This window comes from Equus quagga, chromosome 15, assembly GCF_021613505.1.
Source record: "Equus quagga isolate Etosha38 chromosome 15, UCLA_HA_Equagga_1.0, whole genome shotgun sequence".
NCBI classification, from domain to species: Eukaryota; Metazoa; Chordata; class Mammalia; order Perissodactyla; family Equidae; genus Equus; species Equus quagga.
In genome coordinates, this window is record NC_060281.1 from 89,237,488 (window position 1) to 89,252,424 (window position 14,937).

A 14,937-nucleotide genomic window follows, 5' to 3' on the forward strand; every position below is an offset into this window, starting at 1 on the left:
CTTGTCCTTCTCCATGGAAACCTTCTCTGAAGACCTGACCAGCATCTGCAGAGCAGGTTGAACTTAATGCCCTCCACTTCTTCCTGACTTAACATGTTAAAGCCTTTTTGCATGTCAGGTGATTAGCTTTCAAACCATTCTACTGTACAACAATAGTTTGGGTTTTTTTCTTTTCTTAGTAGCAGACGAATAGAACACAGGTACTTCCCTCACATGTGGGATGGTATGAAAATCGAACTTACTCTGTCCTTAAGGTTCTGTCCTTCATAGTCTAGAAGAGAAATAAAAGGAACTGGGGCCAGAGAGAAGGTTGAGTAGGGGCCCTACCAACAGTGTTCTCTGATGAGGATTTTTAGGCTGCTTAATTTTAAAATGGCTTATGATGAGGATTTTTAGGCTGGTTAGTTTTAAAACTACAGATGAGATTCAGGCTCCAAGGAGTGGAATTTGTTTTGCCCCTTTGTTGGGAAACATTTACATTTCTAAGGGAAACCTCTATCTGTGAAGATGCCTCCCTCTCTGTGCCAGGAAGAAGGGGGAATGGTCTTATCTCTAGAAGCTCTTAATGGGGAAGGCAAGAACTTAAGTTGGTTGCTGTCTGGCAATCTCATGTAACTGGTTTAGGGTGGTGGTGGCTAACCTTTCTAACCTTTACTTAATCCGATTTGATTCTTGTCTACAAGTCATGGGATCACTCAATGACCAGACCCCACCTGCACTGATACCATTTTAACTTTTTTTCATGTTCTTTCCTTTGTCTTCGTAAAGAGATGACTCACATACCTATGCCTTAAATTTAGCCCTAACCCTCAACTTGGGGCAGCAGCAGGAGCTCTGACCGCCCGTGGGTCCTGTCCCCACGCACCAGCTCTGCCTGCCCATGGGTCCTGTCCCCATGCCAGCGGGGGCAGCAGCAGCAGCTCTGCCTGCCCATGGGCTCTGTCCCCATGCCAGCGGGGCAGCAGAAGCGGCGGCAGCAGAAGCTCTGACTGCCCATGGGTCCTGTCCCCATGCTATTCTGTACTATTCTCTAAATAAAAGAGCACTACTGCCAGATCTTAAGAGTCTAAAGAAATCTTTCTTTCGACTCCTCGGCTCACCGACCCCGCATCATTCTCCAGAAAACACTCCAAAGGAGGAGCCGGCCGCTTCCTGGAAAATCAGGGAGGACAGGAATTTGTTTATGGGCAAGATTCCACTCCAAACCAACAGAATCAGGATCTCCAGGGGTGGCACCCAGGAATCTGTATTGTAAAGCTCCCAGATATTTCTAAGGACGGCCAGGGTAGAAAACCACTGCTCCAGATGGTCATGGCCCCTGCTCAGCATTCACCAGGTGAAGCACCGTGTGTGAAGGAAGCCCTCACAATCACTCCTTGATAAAGGCTTGATAAGGCTTGATAAACGATGTCCCACAAAATTCATATGTTGAAGTTCTAACCCTCAGTACCTTAGAATATAACCATATTTGGAGATAAGACCTTTAAAGAGGTGATTAATTTAAAATGAGGTCACTAGGGTGGGCCCTAATCCAATCCGACTGGTGTCCTTATAGGAGGAAATCTAGACACACATTTCACCCCCACAGGATTTTATATAATGTGATCTCTTTTATGCTTGAAAGTCTTTTATTATTTACCCTTTCATATTTCTCTACACCAAAATACATTTAATTTGTAAATCGAAATTGAAATTTTAAAAGTAATTTCCTGGAAGCATGAGGCTCAAATGTTATTTTTTCTTATAATTATTAATAATGTATAATTGATAAAGTAATATAAATACAAGTTTTTGTAAGTAATTTTCAGATATCATAAAATCTTACTGGAAAAAATAGCTCTTAGTTCTGCTGTAAAAAGAGAAGAAAAAACTCAGGGCAGTTTAGCTATGAGCACTTAAATTTTATTACAGCCTTGCTGCAAAGGGAAAGGTTTCAAGCAAGAAATCAAAGATTCATACTTGTTAGGGACATTTTGTAGGATTATATAACAGTTGGTAATCATCGTCATTACGCTAAATCCAAAAAGGAAAAGATAAGATGTCAGTAACTTCACCGGTAGTCCTCTGGGCGAGGAACGACTAGTTTTCAAAAATAAATTTTGGTCCCATTAAAGTGTAACAGGTAATTGTTTAAATGCTTTGGCAAGAATGCTAACTTCTTCCTACAAGGAAGTCGCCAAGGACATCATGCAGACTAGGAGTAGGACAATTTCTCTGCTACTCTGGACCAAGGTTTCTCAACCTAGGCACTACGGACATTTTGGTCTGGATGATTCTTTGTGGCAGGAGGGCTGTCTTATGTATTATAGGATGTTTAACAATATCCCTGGTCTCTACCCCATAGATGCTGGTAGATGATGAGGATCTTTAGGCTGGTTACTTTTAAAACTGCAGATGAGAAGCAGGCTCCGAGGACTGGAATTTTGCTTGCCCTTTTGAGACATTTGTGTTTGTGAAGGAAGGGGGGATGACCTTGTAGGGACCTGAAATTGGCCACCCCACGATATGTCTCTTTGGCATCAGGATTGTTTTGGGCTGATTGCTTTCGATAAACTGGGACAGGGAAGGAGGCTCTGGGGAATGGAACTTGCCCTTGCTGGGACACATTTACATTTGTAAGGTAAATCTCTATCTGTAAAAGGTGCCTCCCTCTCTGTACCAGGAAGAAGAGGAGAGATGACCTTATCCCTAGAAACTCTTAATGGGGAAGGCAGGAACTTAAGTTGGTTGCTGTCTGCCAATCTCATGTAACTGGTTTAGGGTGGTGGCGTCTAACCTTTATAACCTTTACTTAATCCGATTTGATTCTTGTCTAAAAGTCATGGGATCACCCAATGACCAGACCCCACCTGCACTGATACCATTTTAACTTTTTTTTCATGTTCTTTCCTTTGTCTTGTAAAGAGATGAATCATATACCTATGCCTTAAATTTAGCTCTAACCCTCAACTTGGGGCAGCAGCAGGAGCTCTGACTGCCTGTGGGTCCTGTCCCCACGCACCAGCTCTGCCTGCCCATGGGTCCTGTCCCCATGCCAGCGGGGGCAGCAGAAGCGGCAGCAGCAGAAACTCTGACTGCCCATGGGTCCTGTCCCCATGCTATTATACTCTCTAAATAAAAGAGCACTACTGCCAGATCTTAAGAGTCTAAGAAATCTTTCTTTCGACTCCTTGGCTCACCGACCCCACATCAGTAGACACAGAATACAGATTGGTGGTTGTCAGAGACAGAGGTAGGGGGATGGGCAAAATGGGTGAAAGGAGTCAGAAGGTACAGACTTCCAGTTATAGAACACATAAGTCCTAGAGACGTAAGGTACAGTAGGGCAATTGTAGTAAATAATACTGTATCGCATACTTGAAAGTTGCTGAGACAGTAAACCTCAAAAGTTCTCATCACACACAAAAAAAATTCTGTAACTGTGTGGTGATGGATGTCAACTAGACTAATTGTGGTGAACATTTTGCAATATATACAAATATCAACCATTATATTGTACACTTGAAACTAATATAATATTGTAGGTCAATTATACTTCAATAAAAATAAATAGATAAATAAGTAAATAAATAAAAATAATATTTTTTAAAAGTTGACAATCAGAAAACATCTCTAGACATTGTCAAATGTCCCCTTGGGGGCAAAATTGCCCTTAGTTGAGAATCGCCAGTTTTGAACAAGACAGGCTTCAGCATCGATTCTATTTCTATGTTTAGTTTTTTTGGATGGAAATGCTGAGAAATATACAATAAATAAGTTTTAAATCGTCCCATTGTTTGGTGCCCTGAGAGAAAATGTTACACTTTAATGGGACCCTGGGCCATGCACTCTAAAAAGAATCTACAAAAGTGAAAGGAACACCTTTCTCCTGTCGAGTGGAGGTGGGAAGAAGAACTCCCACCACCACTAGTGTTTTCTCAGGTAGAAAGCACATGGCCATTGAGGATTTGGAAAGGGCTTCCCAGAAATTTTAATCTAATTGGCCAGCAGTTGGATTGGGTGCTGGTGTTTCTAAAAGTTCCCTGGGCAATTCTGATGTGTAACAGAATGAAAACCCCATAGATTAAACCTGACAGATTAGACAGTTTACAAAAGTGATATATTAAAATATTTGGGGTGGGATTTGGGAGTTGGGCTGACTCCATGAGACTGAGCTACTACAATCAGTAGAGGAGCTTTTACAGAGAGTCCGGGCCGCCATCATTCCCCATCATCCCACCGTACCTGGTACCACCAACCACATGAGGAACTGGTGAATTACAACATTGATATGTCCTTCAACCGGAAGTGGCTAACTGGCAATTCACAGGCCACATTAGCACACTGAAGTGCTTTATTTAGCTTCATCATGTTTTACAACTTTAAAAATTTCTTTCTAATGTTTTATTTATTTTTATTTATTTATTTATTTTAAAGATTGGCACCTGAAGTACCATCTGCTGCCAATCTGCTACTTTTTTTCTTCTTCTCCCCAAAGCCCCCCAGTACATAGTTGTATATTCTAGTTGTAGGTGCTTCTGGTTGTGCTATGTGGGATGCCGCCTCAGCATGGCCTGATGAGCGATGCCATGTCCACGCCCAGGATCTGAACTGGCGAGACACTGGGCTGCCGAAGCAGAGCACGCCAACTTAACCACTTGGCCACAGGGCTGGTCCCTCTAACATTTTAAAATTAGGAGACAACATAAAAATTCAAATTTTCAATGCTGTGCTTGGAAAACACATTGGTGGTCACTGGCATTGCCACCGGGGGAAATCATACAAAAGAGAATAGCATCTAATCCTTTTAATGGCTGAACCTATTTCTAAATCCACCACATACATTTAATCAGCAAATACTTTTGAATGCCTGCTGTATTCCAGGTATGCTGATATATATCAGAGGATAAAACAGACAAAAGGTTACTCACTTCATAGGGCTTACATTCCATCAAGGGAGGCAGGTAATAAACACAACAAATTAGTAATTATGTATGCTATTAGAAGGGGCAAGAAGCATGGAAAAATACAGGATATATGCATAGCAGGGCATGGGGGACAGGAGACTCTAGGTGGGGGGAAGTGGCCATTTTAAATAGGGTGGTCAGGATGGGCTCCATTGAGAAGTAGCTTTGCCACAAAGACTTGGAGGATGTGGGAAAAGAGCCAAGAGGATGTTTGGATAAAGAATATTCCAGTAATAAGTAAAATTTATGCCCTAATGCAAAGGTTCTAGTGTAAGAAGGGCAGTGTGGCTAGAACAGAACGGCAAAGGGCAAAGTAATAGGAGCCCTTGGGGGTCCAGGAGTGGTGGGGCCAGACGGCTTAGGCCTGAGGTCACTGTAAGGACTTTCTACTGTCCAAAACTTGTCACGTCATTTAATCCTGTTTTCCTGCAGGAAGTGCCCTTGGCTACTTGAAAGGTCCAAAGGCAGCCCTTCTGTAGCCCCCAGAAAAGATTAAAGGCCCTCTGTTATATACATTTATACCACCTTGAATGTCACATCACATTTACACAGAAAAAGGGCCGGCCTGGTAGTGTGGTGGTGAAGTTCCCACGCTCTGCTTTGGTGGCCCAGCTTTTGCTGGTTTGGATCCTGGGTGTGGACCTGTACACTGCTTCCAGGCACGCTTTGGCAGGCATCCCACATATAAAATAAAGGGAGATGGGCATAGATGTTAGCTCAAGGCCAATCTTCCTCAGCAAAAAGAGGAGGATTGGCAGCAGATGCTAGCTCAGGGCTAATCTTCTTCTTCAAAAAAATTACAGAGAGGTATGTATGTATGTATGTGTTATTTCTTTATTTTTCCAGCTTTATTTGGATAACTGACATACAACATTGTGTAAGTTTAAGGCACTTTAGAACATTTTAATTAGCAAATTGAATGTTTTAATTCTGTGACTTGGCTGCATTGGAAGGACTGGAAATGCAAATATTTCTTGCCTGTTAAGGATGCTTGAAGCCCTCCCCTCCCCCAAGAATCTGTAAGCAATGAGCTTTAAGGACAGTAGGAGGGAAAGCTTGAGATTTAATCTAGAAGGTGCTGAGGGTAAGGAGAGTGAAGGAGGAGGGGGGAGGGAGGAGGAGAAAGAGTGAGAGGTGATCAGAGCAAGTCAGAGTGTGACCTTGTACCTTTGGAAATGGATTAAGAAAGGAGTGGGCCCCTGTCTAGAAAAAGCTTTTGGGGTGAAGTGTGAACACTCACGGTGAGGACCCCACTTGGGCACCCAGGAATCCCACGGGAGCTGAGTCTTCAAATGCAGACCACCTGGCCAGCTTGGGAGTGAGATCTGCCCCCTGGATGTCCCTGGGCACAGGAAGAGAGCAGGATTTTTGTTCTGTGCAATTGGAGTGATTGGTGAGAACTTCCTGGCAGCTGGAAGTAGACACCTGCCCTTTTGGGTTCCTTACCTCAGCTTGAGCTCTGTTGGATCAGCTATATGGCCCACCTTCCCCTGTCCTTGCTGACTCTCAACAGCTCAAGACTTAGGTAAACCGGAGATAAGGTGGTGGGGCTCTGGACAACAGAGAGGAGGGAGGACTCCCACCACCCAACCCACCCGGGAAGGTAGCCCCTCGGCCTGGCCCTGAAGCCCTGCCCACGCTCTTGCCTTTGGCAATTTGGTGAAAGGTTTCTGCAGTCACTCTGGACAACAGCCAAAAATCCAATCAGGATACACTGGTTCAGGAATGCATTGGAGCCCAGTTTGGAGGATATAGATTGGATTATAATGGACTTTAAAAGGAGTGTGTCCTTCTGATCTGGCCTCACTCAGATCAGAAAGGCTTTTTGAGAACAAGGTAAGAATTCCATAGACATAGGAAGTGGCCCTGCTGGGCTTTAGAGAAATTTCACCCTGATGTGGAGACAAGGAGCTGGACAAGGCTGCTCCAGCATTGCCCTCCTTTGCCTCCCTGAGTTGGGAAATATTGAGGCTCACTGAATCATCTGGACACAAACCTTCAGGAACCGGTGAGCTAAGAAATTTGTATTCTCCATTTTGTTCTCTTAAACCATGGGTCCATAAACTTTTTCTGTTAAAGGCTAGACAGTAAATATTTGAGGCATTAAGTATGGGGCCTTGCCTTGCGGTCTCTGTTGCAACAGTTTCACTCTGCCACAGGAATGCAAAAGCAGCCATGGACAATGGGTAAATGAGTGATCACTGCTGTGCTCCAATAAAACTTTATTTTTGAGACACCGAGATTTGAATGTCATATAATTTTAACACAACCCAAAATATTCTTTAGGGTCCCCCTCAATTAAAGAAATAAATGTTTTGGAAAATTTTAAAAAATCTAAAAAGTGTAAAAACCATTCTTAGCTTGCTGGCTATGCAAAAACAGTGGATGTGCCAATTTGCCAATCCCTGTCTTAAACCATTTGCCAAAATGCAGCTGGCATCCCCTCAGTGAACTGTGAAATAAATTCAGTGGGTTGGATTCAGCTTATGAATAGAAATAGAATTTTTCGATGAGTCTAAGATACTATCACCTGTAAGATACATTACTTGTGATGTCACTATAAAATGAAAGAACATATGCTTCCAAACAAACTATGAAATGCTCCAGATGAGGTACAATCTGATTTCAGAAACGGTAAAATGTAAATATTAGCATGCCCCTTAGAATCAATGAAAGTGTTAATGGCATAGAAGGTGATAAAAATAATAATAAGAAAAAGTTTTTGGGGCCGGCCCGGTGGCGCAGCGGTTAAGTTCGCACGTTCCGCTTCTCGGCTGCCCGGGGTTTGCTGGTTCGGATCCCGGGTGCGGACATGGCACTGCTTGGCAGCCATGCTGTGGTAGGCGTCCCACGTATAAACTAGAGGAAGATGGGCACGGATGTTAGCTCAGAGCCAGGCTTCCTCAGCAAAAAGAGGAGGACTGGCAGTAGTTAGCTGAGGGCTAATCTTCCTCAAAAAAAAAACAAAAACAAAAAAGAAGTTTTCACATATTAAATTATATAGGTAAGCCATTCTGATTAAATCTGATTCAGCCTAAAACTTGTTTTTCCCAGAAGAACCTGACTTATGGCCCACCAAACATCCATTGTATATCTGCTTAAAACGTTTTCTTGCAGTCAAAGAATGCACTCAAAGATAAGGATGAATGCCTCCTTTTCTCTGACACCAATACCAGTACTTCTTTCGAGATAAGCTTTTCTTCCCAGAAATCTTAGGTCAAGTTGACCTGCTGTGAATGTGCTAAACTGTGGCAAAATATCTCCTTGTGACTTTGGGGAAGAAATTGTATTCCTGTCATGCTTGATGCATGTTCTTTGTTCTGAAATGGTATATAACCATGCCATAAACCATGCTTCGCCGGAGTGCTTTCTTCCCTGGGGAAGAGAGTGCTTCCGAGCTAGTCCTCACGTTAGCCCAATACATCTCACCTTATCTCTCTTATCTAGAGATTGGTTATTGATTGTGTGCACTGACAAAGTTATCATCATATCCATTGTAGGGAGGATATTATTTTATACAAAACTTTTGATTTAGACACACACACACACACACCCCTACATACTAGCTGAATTTCTCCCTTGCACGATAGTGTTAAATCATTTAGATTTGCATTTCACTAAATTCTTGGAGAGTGTGGAATTAGTGGGTTCTGCTCTGTTGTACACATAGATGATCAGATTAATAACAGATACTATTTATTTATGTAGCAAAGATTTAGCACTGGCAGTGTGCTAGGCATTTCTCTAGAAGCTAAGGATACAACAATAAATGAAACACAAGCCCCTGCCCTCATGTAGCTTACGGTTTAGCGGGTGGAGATAGAGAAGCAGCAAAATATATTTTATATATTGTGTGTTAGGCAAGTGAAACGCTAAGTTGAACAGCAGCATTGGGGCGGAAGCTGGCATGGGTGTTAGGGCAGGTTCTGATTTTTGGTAGCATCGTCAGAGAAGGCTTGCTGAGAAGCTGCGGACCTGAAGCAGGTCGGGAGCTGGGATCGGAATATCTGAGGAAAGAGCCTCTAAGGCCAAGGGAGCAACAAAAGTCCTGAGGAAGTATAGGGTCTGGCGCCTTCCAGACTCATGAAGCTCTGGTGGCTGCAGTGGAGAGAGGGAGGTGCAGAAAAGACAACGACCAGTGGGCTTGGATGGGTGGCCTAGGGCTCTTTGGGCATTTTATGTTCACTGGCATTTCTTCTGAGTGAGTTGAGAAGCCACTAGAGAGTCCTTGGCAGCTCTCCTAAGTTTTTTTATTTTTGAGGAAGATTAGCCATGAGCTAACATCTGCTGCCAATCCTCCTCTTTTTGCTGAGGAAGACTGGCCCTGAGGTAACCTCCCTGCCCATCTTCCTCTACTTTATATGTGGGATGCCTATCACAGCATGGCTTGCCAAGCGGTGCCATGTCCACACCCGGGATCCAAACCGGTGAACCCTGAGCTCACCACAAGTCATGCCTCACAATTCCTTAGATTTGCTCTCCTCATGGTCTCCGAGTCTAGCTGGAGCTGAACTTTCTATAGGAGGCAACGAGGAAAGTCCGTGTGCTTCAAAGCAAATTTCCACTTCTGATATAAACAGTGGAAATCCCCAAAAACCTAAATGCAGTGATGGAATCCCAGGAGGATAAGCCTCAGCTGTGGCCCGTTCAGCTGTCTCTCCTATGACCAGCAGGAGTATACCCTCAGAAGGTGTCCCATCTTCACCAAGCCATGTTCAGAAAGGGGCATCATTTTCTTGGCTTATGCAGATGACAAGGCACACTGGGATAGCATGGATCCAGGCACATCAAGTAGCTTGGAAAGGCTGCGAAAAACAGACTTTTTGAGTCTAGCAAGTCAAAGCAAAGCTGTTGATCCCAAGAAAGGAAATCTGATTGTGTTACTTCATGATTTTTACTGTGGACAGCATAAAGGAGACGAGCAGCCAGAACAGAACACTTATACAAACTTTAAATGCCTCAGCTGCTTGAAAGTTCTAAAAAGTGTTAAGTTCATGAATCACGTGAGGAATCATTTGGAACTTGAGAAGCAGAGAGGTGATGGCTGGGAAATCCACACCACCTGCCAGCACTGCCATCGGCAGTTTCCCACTCCCTTCCAGCTGCAATGTCACATCGAAAGTGTGCACACTACCCAGGAGCCCTCCACTGTCTGTAAAATTTGTGAATTGTCTTTTGAAATAGATCAGCTTCTCTTACAGCACATGGAGGACAATCATAAGCCTGGCAAAATGCCCTATGTGTGCCAAATTTGCAATTACAGATCGTCAGCCTTTGCTGATGTGGAAACACATTTCAGAACATGCCAGGAAAACACTAAGAAATTGTTTTGTCCGTTTTGCCTTGAAATTTTTAAAGCTGCAATACCCTATGGGAATCATCGTTGGAGGCATTGGAACAAGAGAGTCTTTCAGTGTTCCAAGTGCCGGATATAGTTTTTAACTTCAAAGGAGAAAGTGGAGAGCCAAACCAAGAATCATCATCCATTTTAAAAGGCAGAGCAGGGGCCGGCTCCGTGGTGGAGTAGTTAAGTTCGCGCGCTCTGCTGCAGCGGCCCAGGGTTCGGATCATGGGCGCTGACATGGCACTGCTTGTCAGGCCACGTTGAGGCAGCGTCCCACATCCCACAACTAGAAGGACATGCAACTAAGATATACAACTGTGTACAGGGGGGTTTGGGGAGATAAAGCAGAAAAAAAAAAAAAAAAGGCAGAGCAATTGGAAGGGTTGCCTCCTGAAACAGTGGTTATGATTCAAACTTTAGTTCAACCAGGATCAAGAGGTGGAGCATTCATTATTGTGAGCAACACTGACGCTTGACTGCCACCTGTAAAAACTAAAAAGAGAAGAGCCATGAACTCCAAGTATTCCAGAAGTCACTTAGCTCGGGTTCTGGCTAAAGGCTATGTTCTACCCACCCCCAGGAATTCTGAAAGGCAGAACAGAGGCTAGGCCGTCGTGGCTGTAGATGATAACAAGCAATGTCAGCAACTATCAGATCTTACAGTGACAGTTCTTCAGCTCCCTCCTGTCAAGAAATAGTTAAGAAGTCTTTATGCTCCTTCCCAGTCAACCCCTCCCTGCCAAGTAACCACTATTCACTCCTCTACCACCATAGATTAATTTTTCCCGTTTTTGAACTTCAAGTAAATGGAATCACATGATAGGGTTTTTTTGGTTTTCGTTTTCTGTTAAAGAAATGGGAAGCATTCTCAGTGTGTGTAGCCATAGCACATTCTTTCTTCACTGCTGTGTAGAACCGCATTGAATGAATATGGCACAGTTTCATGCACCCATTTTACTGTCGACAGACTTTGAGGCTGTTTCTCTTGCTATTTTGAATAAAGCTTCCATGAGCCTGTGTGTGTTTTGGTAGACATATGTAGTCATTTCTCTGGGATATATATAGATATGAGAAGAAGTTCTGGAACTCAATAGGTTACCTTTTCAGTTTAGATACTGTCAAACACTTGTTCAAAGTGATTGAAACAATTTATATTTCCACAAGCAATATTGAGAATTTCATTGCTACAGATCCAACACTTGGTACAGTCAGTCCTTTTCATTAGTGCTATTCTCCTGAAGTTGTAGTGGTATCACACTGTGGTTTTCATTTCCATTTCCCTGATGAGTAACGATGTTGAGAATATTTTTTTCATATGGTTATTGGTCGCTTGAATATTACCCTCCTTTATTAAATGCCTATTTAAGTCTTCCCTCACTCTTTCTTTTTTTCTTTTTTAGAGATAGGCTGTCTGTCAACTGGGAAGGGCATAATGAAATTTCGTGGCGCTGAAAATGTCCCCCATCTTGACCTTGATGGTGATTCATAGGTGTATATATACATGAAGGTTGGCACTTCATTTTGTGCCCTACTTAAGAAATTCTTGGCTGCTAAGGACATAAAGATATTCCTCCTATATTTTCTTCTAGAAGCTTTACTGTTTAGCCATTAACATTTAGGTCTATGATCCATCTCAAATTTATTTTTTTATTTATGGTGTGATAAATCAAAGTTAATTTTTGTCAAGGTTAATTTTTCCATATGCATATTCAAATTAATATGCATATTTTCATTCAATTTTCATATGCATATTCAGCACCATTTACTAAAAAGACCACTCTTTTCCCACTTTAATGCAGTGGAATCTTTGTGTAAATCAGATAGATGACTGTATATGTATTTCTGGACTCCATTCCATTCTGTTTGTCCACTTCTCTATTCTTGTGCTAATACCACAATTATTATAGCTCTTAATTATTGTAGCTCTGCCACTTTGTGTGATGGTTAATTTTATGTATCAACTTGATTGGGTTAAGGGATGCCTAAGAGAGCTAGTAAAACATTATTTCTGGGTGTGTCTGAGGGTGTTTCAGGAAGAGATTAGCATTTGAACCAGTAGACTGAGTAAACAAGATAAGCAATCATCAATGTGAGTGGGAATCATCCAATCCAATCCTCCAATCTGCTGAGAGCTCTAATAGAACAAAGTGAAGGGAGGGTGAATTTTCTTCTTTCCTTGAGATGGGACATCCATCTCTCCTGCCCTTGGACATCAGAGCTCCTGGTTCTCATGCCTTCAGATTCAGACTGAATTACCACACTGGCTTTCCCCGGTCTCTAGCTTGCAGGCAGTATATTGTGGGACTTCTCAGCCTCCATAATTGCATGAGCCAATTCCCATAATCTCTTATCTCTCTACATATCCTACTAGTTCTGTTTCTCTGGAGAACCCTAACTAATATAGACACCTGGGAGTTTAAGTTCTCCAGCTTTGGTATTCAAAATCATCTTTGCTATTCCAGGTGCTTTGCTGAATTGAAGTGGTTATAGTGGACATTCCTTGTCTGTTCTCAAACTCACGTCCAATAATTCATCATTAATTGTGGTGTTAGCTGTAGGGCTTTTTGTAGCTACCCACTGACTGCAGGAGAATTGGGCTACAAATCAGTAACACAAAGATAACTGAGAAAAAATACCCTGAAGTTTGGAAATTACGCAATATAATTCTAAACAGGGCTGGGAATCCAGGAGCCTAAAGTGCAAAAGCACCACCCCTGCGCTTTCACAAGCCTCTTTAATGTGCTCTAGGCTCACCCTAGTCCTCGGTCTCTTTCGAAACGACTTGTGGCTCCTATGAGAAATCAATGTAGAAAAGGAAAATATCTGGAAATGAATGATATTGAAAACAACAAAGTTTATGGAACAGAGCTAAAGCGATTCTTAGAAGAAATTCCTATTTTCAATGCATATATTTGAAAAGAAGAAAGGTTGGGGTGGGTGAAATGGGTGAAGGGGGTCAAAAGGTACACATTTCAGGTTATAAAATTACTCATGGGAATGTAATGTACAGGATGGTGACTATGGTTAATAATACTCTATTGCATATTTGAAAGTTGCTAACAGAGTAATCTTAAAAGTCCTCATCACAAGAAAAAAAATTTATAACTATGGTGACAGATAGTAACTAGACTTATTGTGGTGATCATTTACAAAATATATAAATATCAAATCATTATGTTGCACACCTGAAACTAACATACTGTTATAGGTCTACTGTACCTCTATAGAAGAAGAATGGGGGGGGCGGAGAATAAGGAGAAAAAAAGACAAGGAAGAGGAGAAGGAAGCTTGGAAAAATAATGATCTAAGTCATTGCTGTCTGTAGAAGTTTCTGCAGTGATGGAAATGTTCTCTATCTGCTCTGTCCAATATGCCACATGTGACTACCGAGCTGTTGAAATGTAGCTAGTGTGACTGAGATACTGAATTTTTAATTTTACTTAACTTTGATTAATTTAAAATTAAATTTAAAGGTAGAAGAAACAAAACTTCCTTAGAAATGAATTCCAAATACTTTGTGTACTCTCAATAATCTGTGTATCTCATAGACACTCTCCCCTCACTGAGACTACATGTCCCTTCCTGAATTTAGGCTGGATTTAGTGTTTTTGTTTCCAAAGAAGAGAATACAGAAAGAGGAAAAGGTAACTTTACAGTGGAGAAACTAGTGGTAACTCATATTGAGAGAACATATCCCTGATGGGAAGTGATAAGGACACATTATCTCTGTGGTCTAATTCTATAAACCTATATTCCCAGTGTAACCATGAGAAAAACATCAAACCCAAATTGAGAGACATTCTGAAAAATACGGGAACCTTAAGGACTCCTTAAAATGGTCAAAGTCATGAAAAACAAGGAAAGTTTAAGAAACTGTCATAGACCTGAGCAGGCTAACTTGACACTATGACTAAATGTAATGTGGCATCCTGTATGGGAATTTAGAATAGAAAAAGGACATTAGCAGAAAAACTAGTGACATTTGAACAAAGTCTGGAGCATAGTTAATAGTAACTTACTGAAGGATATGGGAGTAATTTGGAGGTCTAAAGGAGCTCATTTCACACATACATTTTAGACATTACAAATATTTTCTCTACATTACATACATTCTATTCATTTTGACTATGCTAAACTTTCTGAACAAAAATCTTCAAATGCAAAGCTTCTATAATATTTAGACCGTGTGATATGATCATAATGCAACAGTGAGAAACTGATAAAGGAAGAGCTTTAAAAATCCCATAAATTTGGAAAACAAATACCACATTACTATATAACCCCTGCGTTAAAAAGAGAATCGGCAGAGAAATTAGAACATACTTGGAATTGAACGATAATGAAGCAAAAATTGTGGGACACAGCTAAATTGGTAGTTAAGTAAATTAAGGTAAATTTATTGCATTCAATACAAGAGAAATAAGAGACTTTACAAACAAGTGAGCTAGGCATTTATCTCAAAAAGTTGTAAAGAGAAGCAACAGAACCTATGGAGATAAGAAGGAAATAATAAAGAATGGAAGGAACAAATGAAATAAAGAAGAAAATGGTGTTATAGATTAACAAAACCAAAAGTTATTGTTTTCAATACTTTTCAATACAGATTACTGAGATAGACAAACTTCTGGCAGAACGGGGCAATTAAAA

At 41.6% G+C, this 14,937-nt stretch overlaps 1 protein-coding gene across 1 annotated transcript in view; it reads left to right on the forward strand.

The window, feature by feature from the left end:
* LOC124227186 (zinc finger protein 280A-like) overlaps window positions 1-14,937 on the forward strand; it is a 28,831-nt gene that overhangs the window by 12,710 nt on the left and 1,184 nt on the right. The window contains 3 exon segments of the mRNA XM_046641045.1: window positions 9,386-9,678; window positions 9,681-10,441; window positions 10,656-10,745. Coding sequence (XP_046497001.1) covers window positions 9,386-9,678; window positions 9,681-10,441; window positions 10,656-10,745 — 1,144 coding nt within the window.